Source organism: Cynoglossus semilaevis, chromosome 7 (assembly GCF_000523025.1).
Source record: "Cynoglossus semilaevis isolate Cse_v1.0 chromosome 7, Cse_v1.0, whole genome shotgun sequence".
Lineage (NCBI taxonomy): Eukaryota > Metazoa > Chordata > Actinopteri > Pleuronectiformes > Cynoglossidae > Cynoglossus > Cynoglossus semilaevis.
Genome location: NC_024313.1, coordinates 10,473,129 through 10,493,397, shown reverse-complemented (window position 1 = coordinate 10,493,397; position 20,269 = coordinate 10,473,129). Strand labels below are relative to the sequence as shown.

At 41.6% G+C, this 20,269-nt stretch overlaps 7 protein-coding genes and 2 non-coding genes across 13 annotated transcripts in view; 3 read left to right on the top strand and 6 right to left on the bottom strand.

Annotated features, from left to right (window-relative positions):
* Window positions 1-573: 573 nt before the first annotated feature.
* Window positions 574-1,169, bottom strand: LOC103381129 (histone H2B 1/2-like). Its single transcript, XM_008313352.3, has one exon. The coding sequence runs from the start codon at window positions 998-1,000 to the stop codon at window positions 623-625; it is 378 nt and encodes a 125-aa protein (XP_008311574.1). The 5' UTR covers window positions 1,001-1,169; the 3' UTR covers window positions 574-622.
* Window positions 1,170-1,323: 154 nt separating this feature from the next.
* LOC103381128 (histone H4) lies at window positions 1,324-2,323 on the bottom strand. Its single transcript, XM_008313351.3, has one exon. It carries the CDS (start codon window positions 2,198-2,200, stop codon window positions 1,889-1,891), a length of 312 nt encoding a protein of 103 aa, XP_008311573.1. The 5' UTR covers window positions 2,201-2,323; the 3' UTR covers window positions 1,324-1,888.
* A 671-nt stretch (window positions 2,324-2,994) lies between these two features.
* LOC103381127 (histone H2A-like) lies at window positions 2,995-3,781 on the bottom strand. The gene has a single exon (XM_008313350.3). It carries the CDS (start codon window positions 3,736-3,738, stop codon window positions 3,352-3,354), a length of 387 nt encoding a protein of 128 aa, XP_008311572.1. The 5' UTR covers window positions 3,739-3,781; the 3' UTR covers window positions 2,995-3,351.
* Window positions 3,782-4,381: 600 nt separating this feature from the next.
* trnaa-agc (transfer RNA alanine (anticodon AGC)) lies at window positions 4,382-4,454 on the bottom strand. The gene has a single exon. It is a non-coding gene; the product is annotated as a tRNA-Ala (tRNA).
* A 500-nt stretch (window positions 4,455-4,954) lies between these two features.
* Window positions 4,955-5,465, bottom strand: LOC103381126 (histone H2B type 2-F-like). The gene has a single exon (XM_008313349.3). It carries the CDS (start codon window positions 5,387-5,389, stop codon window positions 5,009-5,011), a length of 381 nt encoding a protein of 126 aa, XP_008311571.1. The 5' UTR covers window positions 5,390-5,465; the 3' UTR covers window positions 4,955-5,008.
* A 532-nt stretch (window positions 5,466-5,997) lies between these two features.
* Window positions 5,998-6,070, top strand: trnaa-agc (transfer RNA alanine (anticodon AGC)). Its single transcript has one exon. It is a non-coding gene; the product is annotated as a tRNA-Ala (tRNA).
* A 348-nt stretch (window positions 6,071-6,418) lies between these two features.
* ccdc25 (coiled-coil domain containing 25) lies at window positions 6,419-8,901 on the bottom strand. The gene is made up of 9 exons (XM_008313348.2): window positions 8,752-8,901; window positions 8,341-8,388; window positions 8,192-8,231; window positions 8,023-8,074; window positions 7,848-7,923; window positions 7,645-7,748; window positions 7,312-7,514; window positions 7,113-7,158; window positions 6,419-6,924 (listed from the first exon to the last, which is right to left on the bottom strand). The coding sequence occupies exons 1-9, from the start codon at window positions 8,774-8,776 to the stop codon at window positions 6,895-6,897; spliced, it is 624 nt and encodes a 207-aa protein (XP_008311570.1). The 5' UTR covers window positions 8,777-8,901; the 3' UTR covers window positions 6,419-6,894.
* esco2 (establishment of sister chromatid cohesion N-acetyltransferase 2) lies at window positions 8,844-14,049 on the top strand. 5 transcript variants are annotated; one of them, XM_008313343.3, is made up of 15 exons: window positions 8,844-8,957; window positions 9,701-9,771; window positions 9,987-10,138; window positions 10,215-10,539; window positions 10,623-10,959; window positions 11,226-11,347; window positions 11,450-11,543; window positions 11,634-11,721; window positions 11,818-11,860; window positions 12,042-12,183; window positions 12,269-12,400; window positions 12,812-12,901; window positions 12,990-13,133; window positions 13,208-13,392; window positions 13,505-14,049. In XM_008313343.3, exons 2-15 carry the CDS (start codon window positions 9,716-9,718, stop codon window positions 13,635-13,637), a joined length of 2,043 nt encoding a protein of 680 aa, XP_008311565.1. In that variant the 5' UTR covers window positions 8,844-8,957; window positions 9,701-9,715; the 3' UTR covers window positions 13,638-14,049. The 5 variants fall into 5 exon arrangements, with proteins under 5 accessions (XP_008311565.1, XP_024912755.1, XP_016889121.1 ...); XM_025056987.1 differs by lacking the exon at window positions 8,844-8,957 and adding an exon at window positions 9,074-9,210; XM_017033632.2 differs by lacking the exon at window positions 8,844-8,957 and adding an exon at window positions 9,246-9,284 and having other exon boundaries at window positions 10,626-10,959.
* A 627-nt stretch (window positions 14,050-14,676) lies between these two features.
* Window positions 14,677-20,269, top strand: part of scara5 (scavenger receptor class A, member 5 (putative)) — a 47,992-nt gene continuing 42,399 nt past the window's right edge. The window contains exons 1-2 of the mRNA XM_008313342.2: window positions 14,677-14,796; window positions 17,674-17,791. Of these exons, the coding sequence (XP_008311564.1) occupies window positions 17,680-17,791 (112 nt within the window). The 5' untranslated portion in view covers window positions 14,677-14,796; window positions 17,674-17,679. The remainder of the gene's footprint in view (window positions 14,797-17,673; window positions 17,792-20,269) is intronic.

Below are 20,269 nucleotides of genomic sequence, written 5' to 3'. Positions count from 1 at the left end.
GGTATACTCTTGACACTAATGGATTATAATCCATGTTTATAATAGTGTTAGTGTTGGCCTTGTGTGGTATTAGAAAAAAAAAAAGTTCCTACATCATAGGGACTAATGATGATAATACTTTATCTTTAAATGAAGATATGGTTTAACTGACAGATGAATAGTAGTAAAATGCAGTATTACGATACCACTGTGGAGAAGAAAACTATGATTATTAAAAGTTCAACAACAACTCGTAGTTCAGGAGAAAGTACTGTGTATTCACACAAAGTCTGAAGTAATTTCATTTGTACCACCAGAATAGACACTGGTCAGGATGCAAGAACGGCATCATGGGAAAACAGTGCTCTGTCACTTTTGCTGTTTATAGATTGTGAAATTTGAAGTATATATTTATATATTACAGTAGCACCATTTTATGGCAAGACTTAATCTGCTCTACGGTTTCATTCTTAACTGGTAATTCGAAATGTAGAGAAATTATGGACGAGTTGATGTTCATAACAATTGTAATGAATATTTCTGAAAATATATTTTTTTATTTGGTGAACCGAGAATGTTCTTTAATAGAAGTGGGTGGCTCTTAAAAGAGCCGTTGGTTTGGATTGAAGGAGCTGACAGCAGCTTACTTAGAGCTGGTGTACTTGGTGACGGCCTTCGTTCCCTCAGACACGGCGTGCTTGGCCAGCTCACCGGGCAGCAGCAGGCGGACAGCGGTCTGGATCTCCCTGGAGGTGATGGTGGAGCGCTTGTTGTAATGGGCCAGGCGGGAAGCCTCGGAGGCGATGCGCTCGAAGATGTCGTTCACGAACGAATTCATGATGCTCATGGCCTTGGAGGAGATACCGGTGTCAGGGTGGACCTGCTTCAGGACCTTGTACACGTAGATAGCATAGCTCTCCCTCCTGGTCTTTCTCCTCTTCTTTCCAGTCTTGCTGGCAGTCTTGGTGACGGCTTTCTTGGAGCCCTTCTTCGGAGCGGATTTGGCGGCTTGTTCAGGCATTTTTGTTTTTCAGACGTATGAATTCTGTGACGCAGATACTTGCTTATTTATACAACTTGTATGTAAAATAAGCTGTAGTGTACCTCGCTTGTAATTGGCCGATTTGTCCCTCTGTGTTGGGGAGGAGGTTTTAACGGTTGAAACTCTTTAACCCATTCAGGACCGTGTTGGTGAAGAATAAAGTGAAGTTAATGTGCGTACATATTAACGTTATTATCAAAGCCCAATTATTAAAGATAACTTTTCGTACTGGACAGAATAAAAGAAAATGGGTGACAATGCAAGTAAAAATAATACATCATATTCAGGAGGGGGCCAATGGCAGATTTAACATTTACTTTAATAGCAGTGAAAATACTCCATATTCCAAACATTTACAAAAGCGCGAATTGTGTCTTAGATATACACCAGTTATTTAAATAAGCAACAATAACGATATTAATTATAACGTTATCATTAGTTAAAAGAGTAGTGATTGTAAAGATAATATTTACAAGGGAACTAAACGGTCTGAGTAAAATATGTTACAGAATTTAATGTTTTGGTATATGCTATAGAAATGTTTTTATATTTAAAAAATGGTGTCGAGAGATCGGAGTACAAAAGGTGGGATAAATACGAATTCAGGGACAGAAAGACTGTCTTTAACGGAAACTAGGCCGCCATTTTAGACGGTGTCTCCATGTAATAATAAATGCGACAAACCACGTTTATGGTTCCTGATTTGGGTTCCTCGAGTCTCACACAGAGTTCAGTAGTGCGGTAACAATTATAATAAGTATAATCATTATATATGTCTTCAAATATTGAGCGGGAATGTGATCTTTAAAGAAACAGTGGGTGGCTCTTAGAAGAGCCGTTGGGTTTTAACGTATGCAGGTATCAGGCTTAACCTCCGAATCCGTACAGGGTGCGGCCCTGTCTCTTCAGAGCGTAGACCACATCCATGGCAGTGACCGTCTTCCTCTTGGCGTGCTCGGTGTACGTGACGGCGTCACGAATCACGTTCTCCAGGAAAACCTTGAGAACACCACGAGTCTCCTCGTAGATCAGGCCGGAGATACGCTTCACTCCACCACGGCGAGCTAGACGGCGAATGGCGGGCTTTGTGATTCCCTGGATGTTATCACGGAGAACTTTACGGTGACGCTTGGCGCCTCCTTTGCCGAGTCCCTTTCCTCCTTTTCCACGTCCGCTCATTTTCAATACAGGTTGTTGGACTGTGAAACACAGAATGTTGAAACAGCAAACAGGGCGGCGCTTTTATACAACCAGACAGAGGACGTGACAGAGAGCTGCGTTTACTGTGGTGTGGCCCCAGCGCGCCTGTTTTGTTTTTCAAATAATGGCGGGGTTTTTCTTTTAGGTCCCAAAGAGATTAACTCACGTTCGAGTGGTTGTAAAATAATTCAATAACTTGAACATTAAAACTGGATTTGTTGAATTTGTTTTGTCTTTATTTCAAACAACAGTTTTAATAGATGGAAAACGTCGAGTTATAATGTCTCTCTTCTTATCGTTACTTATGTTTTTAATTGTTTTTTTAGAAATGCTCCCTTTGGCTGGAAATATATACATGTCATATGTGACGTAATTTACTTATATCCCTCATTACTAACAGTTCTGGGGGGAGTATTGTGTCAGTGTTGTATATTCCATATTCTTGACAGACCAGTTGTAGCTTTTATTTTGTTAATCTTGCCAAGCGCTAGTGATGTGTCATGCGCAAAAGATGCGGCTCTGAGAGCCGATGCTTTGTGGTGAATCAGAAGAGCCGGCTCCCAGTTTATTTCCTTCCGCTGTTTACCCCAGTATTGCGGCCAATCAGATGTGAGGATATAGGATCATACCATCATGTGGAAACAGAGAGGGGGGCACTGTGAAGTGGAGATCCTTAATTTTCTGTCTAATTTTCTTGCCTGTCTAATACAGACACCGGTGGGTGTGAGTGGCTCGTGTAGTTGTGTACTGAAACTGAGCGAGTCATCCTTGAGTTTGGTTCTAGTTCTGTGGATTTATTTGCAGTTTTGTTAATTTGTGCTATCAATTTTTTTAATTAAAATGTTAAACAAAATAGTTTTGTAACAGAACAAATACATACAATTAGGCAATCACAAGGCTTCTCATAAAAATACTGCACACGACAGGGTTTAACATACAAACCATACATTTTTTGCAAAGTTATAGTAAAATAAAGGTCTATAAAAGTCCTAAAATTAAGAGCCGTTTAGAAGTCGACTCTCTGAAAACAGCCGCAAACATCCGCATATATTTACAGGAACTGCGTCTTTAAGATTGTTGTGGTTGGCTCTTAAAAGAGCCGTTGGGGATCAGCAGCTTAAATTGCTGATTTACTTGGTCTTTGCGGCCTTCTCAGTCTTCTTGGGCAGTAGAACAGCCTGGATGTTGGGCAGAACACCGCCCTGAGCGATGGTGACGCCACCGAGCAGCTTGTTCAACTCCTCGTCGTTGCGGACAGCCAGCTGCAAGTGACGGGGGATGATTCTGGTCTTTTTGTTGTCGCGGGCTGCGTTTCCGGCCAACTCCAGGATCTCAGCGGTCAAATACTCCAACACAGCGGCCAGATAAACGGGAGCTCCAGCACCGACACGCTGAGCGTAGTTGCCCTTTCTGAGCAATCTGTGAACACGACCGACGGGGAACTGGAGTCCGGCCCTGGATGAGCGGCTCTTAGCCTTAGCTCTGGCCTTTCCACCGGTTTTACCTCTTCCAGACATGGTATTACAGTAGTAACGATCACTGTCGTATGAACTCGTCAAGCCTCCTGTGAGCGTATTTATATAACCCTGCCCCCCCAGTATCGTTTTTACTGGTCAAAACCTTCCTGAAAGTTGTCATCCAATCAATGCGCTTGGAATGTTGCAGTTCCACGTACACTGACGTTTCGGTCCTTTCAAAATAAAATAGAAGAAAGCTACACTCCTACGTTTACACATTTACCTTTTGACTGCTGTAGTTTAAAATTCATTTTTAGGTATCCTCTGCTTGTGTACATTTACCCTGGTCCTGTCTTTGGAGACTAGTTTATTTACGATTATTGTAAAGTTTGTGTATTTATATCCACTGGCCTTTTAGCACTTGGGCTCAGACAACAACAAACCTGAAATCCTTTTATAATAATACCTTTATTAACATACAGTCGGCTTGTACGTGCTTCTTTGTAATCCGTCTAACTTTTTTATTAAAACGGCAAGAAAGATAGCACTCCCATTTAACAACTAAATACATGGTTGAAGTTTCCTGTCTCCACTCATATTGACAACTTGATTAATGTGTATCAATGGTGAGACGTAACCGGTAAACGAAGTAAAAGCGTTACAAAATTCCTGATTTTTTTTAAAAAATAAAAGATATAAAAATTGGAGGATGCGGGCATCGATCCCGCTACCTCTCGCATGCTAAGCGAGCGCTCTACCATTTGAGCTAATCCCCCTCGATAAACTAGAATCCGGCTTTATGCATAAATATATCTGCAGTATACTGTCATTATCAGAAGTGATTGTAGCCAAGTGCGATTTGTGTATTTTAGGCATTTTTCCGTTACCGATTGACCTTAATCAAACATTTCTATGGAAATAAGTCAGAGACTAGAGAGATTTTTCAATCTAGGTTTTAGTCTTTGGCACCTGCGAACGGAGACAACACTTTTGGCGCGTCAATACATTTTCTGTCGAGTCAGTAAGTAGCAGTTGACAATTGAAATCACTGAAACCAAATCTGCTGATCTATACACCACCCGTCATAATTATTCAAATTCTGGCGGTTCTATTCCCTCCCTAAGACATGAAATGCAAAGTTAATCAGGCCTGGAAAACAACGTTTCCCAGCAACTTTGAGTTGAAATACATACACTTAAAAGGTTTATTTTCACCATTTATTTAAAGATACTGTAATATGATTGTAATAAATTAGAGAATGATCCTTTATGATTGAAGTGGGTGGCTCTTAAAAGAGCCGTTGGTTTGGATTGAAGGAGCTGACGACAGCTTACTTAGAGCTGGTGTACTTGGTGACGGCCTTGGTTCCCTCAGACACGGCGTGCTTGGCCAGCTCACCGGGCAGCAGCAGGCGGACAGCGGTCTGGATCTCCCTGGAGGTGATGGTGGAGCGCTTGTTGTAATGGGCCAGGCGGGAAGCCTCGGAGGCGATGCGCTCGAAGATGTCACTTACGAATGAATTCATGATGCTCATAGCCTTGGAGGAGATACCGGTGTCGGGGTGGACCTGCTTCAGGACCTTGTAGACGTAGATGCCGTAGCTCTCCTTCCTGGTCTTTCTCCTTTTTTTGCCAGTCTTGCTGGTCACCTTGGTGACGGCTTTCTTTGAACCCTTCTTGGGCGCTGACTTCGCTCCGACTGCATCAGGCATGTTTACTGTTTGATAAACTAAATCTCCAGAATGATTACAGCAGTTTGTGTCCTTGTATTTATAGTCGCGCTGCCAAAGAGGCTGTGTCCTTCCTCTTCTCCTATTGGTGCATTTGCTGACGGTTTTGAATAGGCGCGAGTAAACTGCTGAAAATGGAGGGAAGATGTACATTATTTTACTGAACTGTGTTTGAAAATTAGCTTATTAAAAATAAAATAAAGATAAATAAATTAACACAAAAGACAATCCGACTCTCATCATTACAACACGCCAATTCCCGTTCACTTTACAGATAAATTTAGCAATATTTATAAACGCGGCTCACTTTCAAAACGAGCCTTTCCATAAATACAAAGTCGTAAGTCATGTCATTATACCTTATTACTAGAATATTATTAAACGTTAACATTTGAATTTCTGCGACTCGTCTCCTGCGGGTGATTTTAAGCAATCTTAGAGCAAAATACTATACGCTTCCGTAAAATACAGTATGTGGTTGAAAATAGTTTAGTTGTCTTTTTAATATATTGTATTGACATAGAATTATAGCAAACTGTCGCGTGATGTGTATGTTTGTATACCCATAAAGTTGAACGGCGCTACAGAGTGGGGGATTAGCTCAAATGGTAGAGCGCTCGCTTAGCATGCGAGAGGTAGCGGGATCGATGCCCGCATCCTCCAAGTTACGTTTTATAGACGTTGGTGGAATTTTTTGCTGCTTTGCCCGAATACACGTCTGCACATCTCTAATCCTGTCCACCCTGGTCATTGCCAGTTAAAATATTACCGTCTTAGTCTCTTCCACCTCTTACTCGGCCTTTTGTGTAATACACAGAGCCACTGTCTCTAACCTGACACGAACCTGACTATATTGTTAAAAATCACTCCTGACACTCGTCTCCATCCACTCCATCCAGCCTTTCCTTGGATGATTGACCCCAGGTATTTAAACTCATACACCTTTACTACCTCTACTCCTGTTTTAATGTTTAATTAGACATAAGACAAAAAAATAACCTACAACAATAAGCAAGTCAAAGAATTTAATTCATACAACATTTGTATTGAATCAGATCTAATACAGGAAAATGCAAATAAGGTGAACAGGTACTGTAGGTCCATATAGATATTACTTTTTCTTCTTCAACATAAGTTTTAAATGCAGTACAAAAAAAAACAACAACCAATCACACACTGTTCGGCTGAATAAACCTTTCTCTGTAAATGAGCCTTAATTATGATTTTTTTTTCTTTCTCGTCTTGCTGTGAAGAGTCTGAAGCAGTCAAGAACGGGAATAATTCCGGACGCTGTGCTTCCGTCCACTGGCTCGCTCTCTGCCTCATGTCCCACAAGTTCAAGGTATGCATTTTCTCTTTGTTTTCTTCTCTTTTAAACCTTTTTCCCAAAAATGTCAGTGCAGAGTAACAGCAAGCAAAAGCAGCCAGGTGAGCTTCCTGACAGTAGATCTGATCAGTGGTGGTGGAGACGTCGTCTGCTTCAAGTCTTACATGAAGTCGTCAGAGTCATATCCATCCTAAAAAAGTTAAAGACAGTAAATTACTTTTTTATGAGATTCTAAACCTGGAATATTTTTCTAGGTCTGTTAACAAGAATCTGGTTAAAGTAGTAACTCACTTAAAAAAAAAAAAAAAAAAACATCATCAGTTACCATTTCTAACAGATTCCTATGTGAAACCACAGTGTTATCTCCGCCATCCTCACCTCATTTGTCTTCATGTTTTCAGTCTTCATCAGTGATGAATAATTCCTGCAAAGGGAAAGAAATTAAAATTAAAATAGATTAAAATAAAATAGGTTTTACATGTATAAATATATATGTACATACATATATAGACATATGTAAGTACAGTGTATAAAAAATAAAACCTCTATATCTTTTGACAACCACCCACTGGTGTACCTGAGTTCCTCCATTTCCTTTTTTCTTTTCTGCTCTTCCTTCTCTTTTTTCTTCTGGTCCTGGAGTTGAGCTTTTTTCTCGTTCCTCTCTTCCCGATCCCTCGACTCCTTCTCTGTTGCCAGGTCTGGGAAACGTTCCTCTTTTGTTTTTTCCAAGCGGTTAACAATCTCGTTAACCTTCTTTTCCACAGCTACAATTTTCACCTGAGAAACGCACGGCAGATATTGAAACCAGGTCTACATATGTTACTGAACATAGTGCACATGTTTAGTTTGCTAAAAATCAATTTGTTAAATAATTCAAAAGATTTTATGTCGGTTGACATTCACTGACATCTTTCTGTCGATAAAATCCTATCTGTCCTACGTCCATGTCTCCAGTTTTCTTCAGGTTGGCCCATGGTGTATAAACGACATTTATGTTATTCATCTTGCATCCTGAAAACACACAAGGAACGTCCACCATAATTCCAATTCTGAGATGAGGGTATGTAGAACATAATGTCAAAGGCGGAAAAATAAAAACTGGTGTTGCACCTTGGATGCTGTTGTTTTTCACCAGCTGTGCACAGTCTATCAGCACCTCTGGAGGAATAGTGTCTATGGTCTGACCCTGGGAAACAACCACAGAGAAGGTACAAGGTGTGTGATGTATTTCAAACTTGGTGTATTTTAGTTAATATTTTTTTTCTTTTTTTTTTTTATTCCTTACCTTAGGCAATCTTAGATAAACATGAGCTGAAGACAGTTTGTCAACATGAAACCTTGACCAAAGAAATGAAATAAAAGTTACAAATTCCAATATATAAAATGCTTTTAATAAAGGATTTAACTCAGGTTAAAGAATAATAATTATGTCAGACACAAATTAATTAACTCACCATATGTCTTCAGGCCAACCATACTTGATTAGGTCTTCATCTGTTGACGTTAACAGAAGTTATTTGGCAAAGCTATACACCGACTAGATAAAACAAATAAAACTAATCTGAACCCAAGGTTCACTGTGTGTTGATGCAACTAGGCTTACTTTCATATTTGTCCTTTCCCATGTAAATAGTGTGGGGAGGATCCACCACTGAAAGATGAGAAATAATAAGAAATGTTAACAGCAAATGAATATTTACTGCCACACACAGGTTCCAAAAACATGGCAAGGCTTTACAACGACAGCGACACAGGAGAAATATAACAATAACTAAATGAAAGCAACTTTATAGGACATAAAACACAAAAATATGAAAGGACTAAGATCGCAAACTTGAAAGTCGTTATGGAATCACACCATAAAAGATTAAACAAATGGTAAATTATTTAAGGAATGAATATAATATGATATAATATAATATAACATAATATAATATAATAGCTTTGTGAAAAGCAGGCTAACCAGGCTAAAAGCTAGCACTGTTTCAGCTGTAAACAACGTGGCTTTACTCACCCGCACTCGTAAAGTAAAATACCATTTTACGGGTTAAAAAAATTACACACTTTAGTTTAAAATTATATTCATTAATTTTTTTTAAAAAAAATCTAAAGTTACAGAAACGTCTACTCTAAACTGCTTCGTATCGACAGTTCCTTCTGATCTGTCACTTTTCCCATGAAATAGGTTGTTCCCGGAAGAAGTAAATATTCTTCTTCAAAGTAAGGGCAAGAAGGATGTCTCACATTTGCAAATATGTTTAATTATTTTATATTTCTATTAAATGTAATTCTCAGATTGTATGCCTATCTGTAACAATATATGAAATAAATAAAAAATAGCAGAGTTTTAATTTTTTCTTCTTCATATTTTCATTTTCGGGAAGCCTATCCGCTCAGGGATCTTCATAACGCTTAGTGGCACTTCCGCTTCCGGTTTGACCGAGGCGCGCAATACGAAAAGAAACGCGGGCAGGCAAGTCTACAAACTTGTACTCTAATCTTCGATTGTTCTTGATTTAGTTGATGCGACGAAAACATAATCGATGGGTGAAACGTTTTATTTTTGTTTTAGTATAAACTTATTTACTGTACGTCTTAATCAGACTGGTCGCGTGTACTTGTCGCCGCAAAACAATTATTTCGACTTCGGTTTTGCTACATTAGGATGTTGGATCCTAATGTCAATTCGGTGCCATTGTGAACAGGAAACGTTTATTAGTGTTGCCATTAGTCATTAACATGTTAGTGGTTTCTTAAGGTACGGTTAGTGGCTGTAGTTCGGCGTCCACATCCACAGCCTCAGTATTCTCGTGTCAATAACACGGAGCCACCAAAGCCAAAATCGACCTGTTTAATCTACAAACGCACAACTTCGTCAAGGCCTTCAAGTCTCATTTACGGCCTTTTGTAAACAAAATGTTTTCCAAACGCAGGTCTAAACATTTGTTTTTGTTTGTGTACAGGATCTACTCGGTAAAATGATGCCCACGGTCTCCACCAGGAAGAGGAAGCTGTCCTCTCTAGACCATGACAGGTACATTTATCCAGTTAAAACCATACACTCGGTTGTAAGTCATTGTTTTTGTAATTGCATATGTAGAGTAATTAACATTTTTTTGGCTCTTAAAAATCATTTTTATGGCTAATCTTGTGACCATTATTATCCAATAGCAGTTGTTTTATGCCTTAGTTGCAGTTATTTCACCTAAACGTGATTTCATTTCTCCTCTTCTGTTGCTTGTACATCAGTCATCCAGCCAAGAAAGGAGTCAGAGCGGAGACAACTCCTGTGAAGAGGAGATCCCCGAGGAAGCATCATCAGTCTCCTAGGAAGGATCCTCGTGGTCACCTGGATAAGGAAAACTGCCCCTCGCCACGAAAATCCCCACGTAGACTAGCAGGTATTTGATGTTTGCCCAGTGTGAAAGTTGTTTTGTGGTCGTGTTCTTGTAATAGTCTTTTATTTCCTTTGCCTAGATTCGCCGTCCAAATCTCTTCGTAATTCTCCCTTCAAACAAAAAGTAGTGTCTAGCTGCTTCTATGGCAAACAGAAGACCATCTATCTCACTCCACTGGAGAGGAAAGCCATCAAAGATTCTTTACCCTCCCCTCCTCCCCCTCCTCCTCCTGCTCTCCCATCGCCTCCTTCTCAGTCTAAAAAGCAACAGAGAAAGACCAAGAAAACTAAAGCAACAGGCACCATCAAACGAAAGGCTTCCGTCGGATCCAAAAAACCAGTGGAGACAGGAATCAAAAGTTATGTGACGTCTACAAAGAGGATCAAACTTTCAAAACTGAACAGGTTTGTCATTTGACATAAACGTGGTCCAGACTCTGGTCTGATTCTTAATGACCTTGTCCATTATTCTTTCATCTCTTCCTCAGCAGTGACACAGGTAAACCTGCCACCACAACAACACCTGCTGCTGCTGCTGCTGCTGCCCCCACCTGGTTTCCAAAAGCTATGGACACCAAGAAAGCCATCACTGTCACCTTCAGCAGCATGAAGCCTCGACCAAAGATCTTCGTCGGCGCTGCCTTCTTCGCCACCGGGAAGAAACCGAGGTCCATTTACAAGAAGTCTGCACCAAAGGCCTGCAGCAGACCAGCACCGGCATCTGGGAAGAGTCAGGCAACAGCGCCACCACCGACAAAAAGTGAAAAGGCGGTACAGCAGCAACCTGCACTGGAGATGAACCAAAAACAAAAACGGGATGAAAAGGTGAGCAGAACCACGGAGTCAGAACAGTTTGGGTTCATCTGAAGACGAATGTTTGAATTGGCAGTGAAACTGGTGGGAAAATGTCAGTTTCCATAAACTGACGATGTTTATAATTATAAAAGTCAAAGTCATCCCAACTTTTGACTTTACCTCATCTTTTTTTACATAATTGGCTAAACTGTGGAGGGAAAAAAATTCAAATTAGTTTTAGATATAAATGAAATAATGCAGTGATCACACTTTTTGATCCTGGTTGGTTCCTTCAGCCCAGCGTCCAGTCGGTCAGAACTGAAGAGAATGGTTCTAGCACCAAAAAGAGAACAAAGTTCAATCCACAAGAGTGGATGGACCTTTTTGATGACGAGCCTCCGACTGTAGAGCCACTGAGGTACATGTCGTAAACAGAACGTATCATGGATCATGTTTCCTTGTTCTAAAACTCTTGATTTTTAACTTAATATTTTAAAAAAATGTCTCCTTCTGTCTTCAGTTCACCTAAAGAAAAACATGTCATCACCAAGAAGCTGCGTGTTGTGTTGACGAGGTGTCCACTGCCAACAGGTTCCTCCTCCATCAACTCCCAGGTAGTGACATGTTTCTGAACAGCTGCAGTCGTACACTGTGACCCGGGGTCAGCCTCTGTCTTTAACCGTTACTTTTCTTCTCTTTTCCAGAAGGAATCACAGACAGAAGGAGGTTCTGATCCCGTCTTTGACCTGAGTGACATCAGTCCCACCAGCAGTGGCTCCAACACTTCACAAAGTAACTCGACTGAACAGAACCAAGTCTCTGATGACACCTTTGACCTTTGACCTTTAGACTTAATCATTTCTCATCTGTTTTTTTTTTAATCCACAGCGTCTGCAGCAATGTATCCAATCTTTGGCTCTGCCTCCAAAAGGTAACCATGTCAGAACCTTCACAAATCCATAACATTTCTGATGATGTTGGCTATGATGTCACTAGGATATGTTTTCTTAACCAATAAGGTTTCAGTATCAAAATTACTAAGAACTTCCTGGAGAGTGTTTCCACTTATTTTAAGTCTCTAAATTTGTTAATTTTTTTTCTTACTCTGGTAGGTCAAAGAAAGCATCTCCACAGGCCCAAGTGTGCTGCAGCACCCCCAATGGCCCCATCATGTCAATGCAGACTCCCTCTGCAGCTAAGGAGCGCAGCGTTCGTAGAAAAAAGGACAAACAAGACCACAATCAGCTCATCATTGTATGTAGAGTTCAATGTTTTATTTTGAAATTTACCTGAATGTCTGGTTTTGTAAAGGCTGATTTTATTTTTTATTTATTTTTAGGATGCAGGTCAGAAGCAGTTTGGAGCTGTGACCTGCAGCTCCTGTGGGATGGTCTACAGCATTGACAACCCAGAGGACACTTTTCAACACACTCAGTTTCACCAGCGTTTCGTCGACTCCATCAAATTTGTGGTGAGAAGATTTTCCACTTTTTTTAATATAAAAACATACAAAAGTATTTAAACTGATGACAGAATAAAGAAATAAAAAGAATTCTTTACCAGTCAGTGGCCAGAAGGTTTGTTTGATTGAAGTAAAAAAAAAAATTAAAGAAATCTTTATCAGTCAGTGGCCAGAACATTTGTTTGATTGAAGTAAAAAAAAAAATCAAATGAAATGAGTGCTAGTTTATTTTATACATTAAAATGTGTTGAGACTTTTATCTTTGTCCATTTTAAGTGCCAGTTTAATGTTTTCTTTTTTTGCCGATGTAACATTTTATACGTTAAAATGGTTTGAGACTTTTATCTTTGTCCATTTTAAGTTTCTAATTAGATTTTTTTAAAGTTCTTTAAGTTACAGCCACCTCTCTTGTGTTTTCAGGGATGGAAGAAAGAGCGAGTTGTGTCTGAATTCTGGGATGGGAAGATTCTGCTGGTTCTGCCAGATGATCCCAAATATGCCGTGAAAAAGGTGAGTTTCTCAAAACACATCTTTGTCGTGTTGCTGTCAGGAGAAATAACCTGGTTTGTTCTTTTTTTTTTACGTCGATGTTCTTCAGGCCGAGGAAGTGCGTCAGGTTGCAGACAGTGAGCTTGGTTTCCAGCAGGTGACTCTGAGCAGCCCCTCACAGGCCAAGACCTACCTGTTTGTCAACACAGACAGAATGGTGGTGGGATGTCTGGTGGCCGAGCACATACGACAGGTTTGACGGGTTTCAGAGAGTTTTTTTTTTTTTTTTAAACGAGCGTCACCTGATTGTGTTTCTGCGGCCTCCAGGCGTACAGAGTCCTGGAGCAGCAGGACCAACACAAGGACATGAGTAAAGAAGACTTCATGGAGCGGCACAGAGCCTGGTGCTGCTCCACCTCCCCGGAACCAGCTCTGTGCGGGATCAGTCGGATTTGGGTCTTCAGTCTGGCCCGACGACAGAGCATCGCCACACGCATGCTGGACACAGTCAGGTACGGTGTCCCATCATGTTTCTGATCATTCATTATTTTTCTATAAACAAAAACCAATTTCTCAATCATTTAAATTGAAAATATATTGTACCTACTTTGTGCCCTTGTGCAGGAGCACGTTCATTTTCGGCAGTCACCTCTCCAAGACTGAAATCGCCTTCTCTGACCCGACACCTGACGGTAAACTATTTGCCAGCAACTACTGCAACACCCCTACGTTTCTCGTTTACAACTTCATCTCATGAGACGCAGAGAGAAGCCTATGTTTAAGAACGTGTTCATTTAGTATTTACAGATATGTTTTAAAATATTTGAATTCATACGCAGCCATAGCAGTAACTGCTATTTGTTTTAAATTCCATAAAGAGCAGCTTTCACAGCATTTGTAGGTTTATATTATTGCTGATCGTCAGGTGTTCAAATGATTATCTTTAGTCCAGTCAAGAGAGTGTGTTCTGATTCAACTTAAAACGTCTTCTGCTTATTTTGTCCTTTAGACCAAACATCAAATGTTTGTTGTTGTTTGTATTTTGGTAATTGTAGAATGAAAATTGTTAATGAACACTGAAACAGAGGCTGCGTTTGCTTTGCTGCTGAATTAGTTTTCCTCCGATTGTAAATATTATAATAAAAGTCATGTTGCCCTTGATTTGTTGACTTTGTCTCTTGAAGTGTGTCATTTGATAAAAAAAATCAACTAAAAAATAAAGATCTCTTGAAGTGTGTCATATAATAAAAAAAATCAACTAAAAAATAAAGATGACGAGGGGAAAATATACACAACTGCCAAGCACATCTTTTGTTGGTTGATTGTCTGAAGTGTCAGTTGTCGTGGTGAGACGTCACTTTCTTGTCTGTACCAGGGTTTAATCATTTGGACCTTCAGTGATTGAAACAAAAAAACAAACAGGTCGATAGGTTCAAAATTATTTCTATCCAGGTCCAATTTCAACCCACAGGGGGCGCCAGCGTGCCACTGGGTCTCCCGCAGGTTTTCTTCTCCGCGTGTTCACTCGCTGCTTGGCAGCAGCCGCGTCTCCAGCTGTAGTTGAAGTGACGGCCACGTGATCTTGTTGTGGGTATATTACTCCAAATGAGTGACTTTGTGCTTCACTGCAGAGCTGAGAGACGCGAGGACACGGACAGGAAGACGCGGTCCACGGTGCAGTTGTGGGTTTAAATCCCTGTTCTTCTGTATGAACAGAGTGGATCCTCACCTTCAGGGAAGTTCTAATGACACCGGTGACCGACTGAAGATTGGGTCTTCACCGTCAGGAGGCAGCTGGGAGACGGAACCTGGGTCTTCACCGTCAGGAGGCAGCTGGTTCTGTGTGGAGACGATGATGCTGTAGTGGGTTTTTTGTTTTCATCACTTGGTTTTTCATCACTCTGACAGCTGACAAGGTGAGACAAGACTTTTGTAACTCGAATTAATCACAGTTTGGTGCTGAATGCTTGACTGTCGAACCTGTCAGTGGACGAACTGCACCTGTCGTGTTCGCAGCTAAATTTGCTCACAAAACAACACAAAAACGAACTTTTTTTTTTTCCCTGCACGTGCAGTTTTTGGTCAGTGTTGTGTTGCATAACAAGTGACACAGTTCAGAGTTAGTGTCATTTAATGCAAGAATCCCGTGTCTTTCACACGGTTACACCAGGGAATACAAAAGAAGCTCCATGTTAGCCAAGAAACAGTTAGAAAAATTGGCTACAAATGAGCAAAAAATAAATAATTTCAACTAGGAAAATAAAGGTTAAAATGAAAAAGAAAATGATCAAAAGATTTGTCAAAACTAGCTATCAAATTAAATTAAATCAATGTCATAATAAGAACGTGTACATGTACATTAGCAAAAAGCTAAGGGGTGGTGGGATCAGTGTGCACCAAGTGAACTTTGACCTTTCTGGTTTGACATCAGTTCATTCTTTCATTACACTTGAGTAAATCTGTTATGTACAAGTGTGTGTGTGTGTGTGTGTGTTCCATGAGGGGGGGAGGCTGTTTCGTTATGAAAAGAGCAGGAAGTGAACATTTAATTTACTGGAGCTCATCCACAGAAAACTGTCACTTTGTGTTTCAGCGGTCAGGGGTGAGGAAGCCCTATCTCTCTGTTCAATTAGGCAGGAACACGGGGGGGAGGGGGTGAAAAGGGGGAGGGAAAAAATGGGTTAATGTTGCACATGGATGACTGGGCAAAGACATGGGAATTTATCCACGTATAGACACTGGCGTGGTGCTTTAAATAATGCAGATTTAGAAGCAGATATTCATATACAGAGAACGTTTATCTGCCAGAACTGGAGGTCGCGTAGTTGTTGTTGTTTATAACAGTATAAATAGACGTTTACATGTGTCTGGTGTGAAGTTGTGGTGGATTTATAAACTTCGTTCATATATAACAGTGACATCCGAGACCACACACACACCACTTCCCTCTGACTTCACTATGAAATGCTCCGTTGGGGGCATAAATCTGGGCGCGACGGCAGATGACCAGATAATTGTTTCCTGTCTTGTCTGTCTCGGAGTGAAACTCCAGCTTCTTTTTTTTACCAACATCACTGACAGGCGGTGACTTACAGTGTGTAGATAATGAAAAATCAGCACAGACAATAAGTCAAGTCACAGTCTGTCACTGCAGCTGCCCCTCATTCCCACTGTGATCATTAAAAAAACAACCCCAACCCCCTCTACTGGCAGAGTGCAGTAAGGTCCTGGAAATAAAACAAACAAACAAACAAATAAAGATTGCACTCTGACCAGTTTTGCCTGAAGTGTCAACGTTTAAACCTGGTTTTATTAAAGAGACCCCCCCTCCCCAAATCCACACAGACCTCCAGGGGGGTGTGAGGAGTTCAGGAGCATCTCCTAGCAGCAGGTTCCTGCACAGACGTCAGTACAAATGTCAAGCTGACCCCCCGCGTTCCCTCCGTTCCCTCCTCCACTGTGTAATGAAAAAGTCTACACCGAGCACTTTTTAACGACTGAACGTCAAACACCACCAGCTCTGCCACCGTCTGGGGCTGGTGGGAGTTCAACAGTCGTCTTACAGCAGCAGATTTGATGTCACGACTCCTCTCCGTTTGTTGGCTTTTTTTCCACTCCTGTTTGGTCTGCACCACGTGTATCGTGAGAAAAACCCTGTGCAAACCTCCAGAACAAATGTGCTGGGTTCAGGGTAAACAGGGCGCTGCACGGCCGCAGGGTGATGTGGAAGAGAGAAAACAGAAGGAAGGAGGGCCGGGGGGGGGGGGGGGGGGACGCAGTTCAATCTGTTTGTGATGTGCAGACGTTCCATTGTGCCAGGTTTGTAAACAGCGTCTCAGCGGTGCTCCACCTGCTGGTTGACACTGTCCCCCATCTGTACGAGTCACGCCAGACACATCTGGTCCTCACGGGACGAGTTTTTCTCCCGACGTATGTCACAAACTTGGCCTCGAGCTCTGAAAAATCTCATGATTAACTGTGATCAATCCACAGCTACCCTGCCATTAATCAGATCCGAACTTTTAATTGTTTGACAGCACATGTTTCTTTGAGTAGATTCAGACTGGTTGGTTTGGGGAGGTCGAGGGAGTGGGGGGGGGGGGGGGGCTCCAAGATTTCTCTCTGAGGAGATTCCAAGCAAATTCCACCAAACACCCCCAGGAATACCCAGAACACACCACGGGGCTCTCACATCAAAGCGGTGGAGACGGATGTGTGAAGTATTTGTGTAGATTTCTCCACTCCATCCCAGCTGCCGGTCAAACCGTCACCGTTGGATGTGTGTTCCTCGGTGTTCGACCCAGAGCTTGACAGATCCAATAACGTGGAGTTTGGCTCCACTGACCTGTTATTAGAGAAACCATAACAACTTCCACCCCTGTCACCACGGCCTGTTGGTCTTCTTGCCCCGTGACTTGGGTTTCCTCTATTTCTTAAACATTACCCTGAAAATGTCTTCCAAAAAAAAAAAAAGAAAAAAAGTAGACAAATGAAGTGAGGTGAAGTCTCAGATCCCGTCCAGTTCAGTTGGCAGAAAGAACTTATTTCACAACCGCCGGTCAAGACTCGACCTCAGTCATCATGCTAGAGTTTCCTGCTCTTTGTTTAACTTGGACGTCTTCTAGCAACAGAGGGCATGTAGCAGGTTGAACACTGGTCTGCCGAGTCACACGAGTATCTCCGACGTATTCACTACGTTTGGTCTGAATATTACATTTTTATCATTGAAGTTGTTGTGGATTTGGTGTAAAAGTGTGAAAAGTGGCTCAAACCGTGGTTTCCTCTTCGTTTAGGTAACGATGGAGAACAAAGCCATGTATCTGAGCACGTACGAGGAGCGGGAGAGCGGCTCCATGTACGAAGAGGCCTACGATGGACACAACCTGTCCAAACTCAACCTGTGTGACGAAGGTAAGGCTGCCCTGAATATGGACGTTGACCTGCACGGATACTGGTCTGACGTCTCTCGGGAAAACACAGGGTTAGCTTGATATAAAGATAAGAGTTACTTAGTAACTAAAAATGTTATTCTGAGATTAATCCCAGTAAGTATCTTAAAGTAATTGTCCAAAAGTTCACAGGACAACGCCTAAATGTTACACAACAATTAATACATAATAAATTAGATAATTATCCCAAATATAAATGATGCATGCAATAGATAACTTTAGCCAAAAATGTTGCAAGAACTCAGTCTAAGTAAGATAACCTTAAAAAAAAAATCTAATCATTTGTCCATTTGCTGGCCTTGGTCATTTCCACCTCAAGTCCAGTTAGATCCTTTACAGTTGCCATGGTTGAAAAACAAAGAAAAGTGTTTTTGCACCAGCTCTTTAAGACTGTATTCCTTCTGAATGCAGGGTCATCTGAGTTCCCATGAGCTAAAGAGCAGAGAGTTAAGGAGCAGAGCAGCCGCCGCTGTTAGTTCTCACTCCTGAGTGACCGGTAAAACGACTACAAAAACTTGAATCTGAAAATGTGTAAAATGTCTTGGAAACCGCTGGTGATATAAGTTCCTCATTCTGTCAAATCCACCAGAAAACACAACAGCTTTTCAATATGTCTCGCTGTGGTCATCTGTCAGAGAATGGAATGTCCAGGAACGACATCTGTGTGTGTGTGTGTGTGCAGGTGCAGCCGAGAGATTCCACACGTCGCAGTGTGGTCTTCTTAGGTTTCGTCCCACCGCTCCGTGTGTTTGGTGGGGAAGAGTGTGTGAAGGTTCTGTTGAACAGGAGATATCACTGAAAGTATTAATGCAGCCGTCACCAAACCTTTTCTGCAATCCCCGTTTCCGCCATGTAGGTCGGACTCGTTCCAAGCTCCCCCACGTCCACACACTCAGAGTGAATTACTTCAAAACGCCGTTGAACATTTTAATTTCTGCAAATTGGATATTTGAATCAAACCAATGAATTTGATTTATAACTGTGTAATTTCCCTAGTCTGGCAAAAATAAAGAAAAATCTTCAAACTCATTAGCTCCTTAACCCCGAGGGAGGCCTCGCCCCCCTGTTGGACATCGCTGTCTTATTAAAAAGTGGCCAAAAATATACTGTTGTCCATCTGTCATAATCTGCACATTTTCACACCTCGTTCAATTTTTGTTTTCACATCAACTGAGATCCAACAGTCGTTCACACCATCACAACACGGGTTACTCACACTGAGAATTATGGGTAAGGGCCTGACTCTGGTCCAAGAACGCTTTGTAGCAACAGCTCCGTCCACCCACATACTGTAGGGCTGTTATCAGGCCCCGTTGCTGTGCTGGAAACTCGTCATTTCAGGCCGACCTGCCAACCTCACAGACAGTGCCTGCACTTTTATGGAGGACGGCGCACTTGCCAGACTGCATGTGTATTTCATTTGGAAAGATGAGGTCGGAGGAACAATGCACTACCCTTGTAAATGCACATATTTCTCCAGAAACAGTAAGGGGCGCGGACTGTGCCAGCAACTGACTCACTCTGGCTCTGGATGGGTAGAAACCAGCTCCACATCCGTGCGCTGCATCTCCCAGTTAGATAATCCTCCAGCGAAGCGTCTATTAAATCAACATGTAGACAACTCTGCTCAACAACCTCGAGTTGTTAGAGAACAAACTCTGAAGTCATGCAATTTTCAATGGCATTACACCCACTGCTGAAGTGGGATTTGTCTCCTGTCATTCGTTGCAAACTGTGACTGATGACTTTGGTCTGAACCAATAAAAGTGGTTTTTATTCAGTCATCATCCCAGTGTTTCTGATGTCGAGTTGGTGAAACACTGAGTCAGGCTTCATCTTGGCTCACCTACGTTTTCTGAACATCCGAGTTTCTTCTCTTTGAGTTTGGTTTGAAGGAGAAATCAGTCTGTGTCAGTACCAAGTTAATGTTAAATGTTACAGTAGGTTTGTACTGCAGTGCAGGAAATTGGAGCAGTGCCACCTGAAGACATGTGATCACGAATTAGGCCAAGGGTCGGGCTAAGGTTTTGGTAACACGGGCCAAAACAAGGTCCAGAGTTTCACTGGTGGGCAGTTAGTGTAATAGTTGGATGTAGAACGTTGACCAAAATTTGACCTCACCATACCTTGTCCCAGGGTTTGATGGGCAGTATCTGACCCACAGATCTGAACTAGACGCTGCCCACGAAGCGAACGTTCTGCTGTGACATAAATGGGTCTGAAAGTCTGACATTGGTCCATGATTTGTGGTAAATATTTTACAGTAAGTTCGTGTGGACGTCACATGTTTGAGAGCTCCACCGATCTGTAGAAACCTGAAATTCTGCAGTATTAAATCGTGGTGTTTTATGGTTGGTTTTACTCTAAACAGGAGCGTAGTTGGTCGTCAGGATTTTCTAGAATTGAGTTCATGTGAGAATGTGTGCAGCTTTGGACCAGT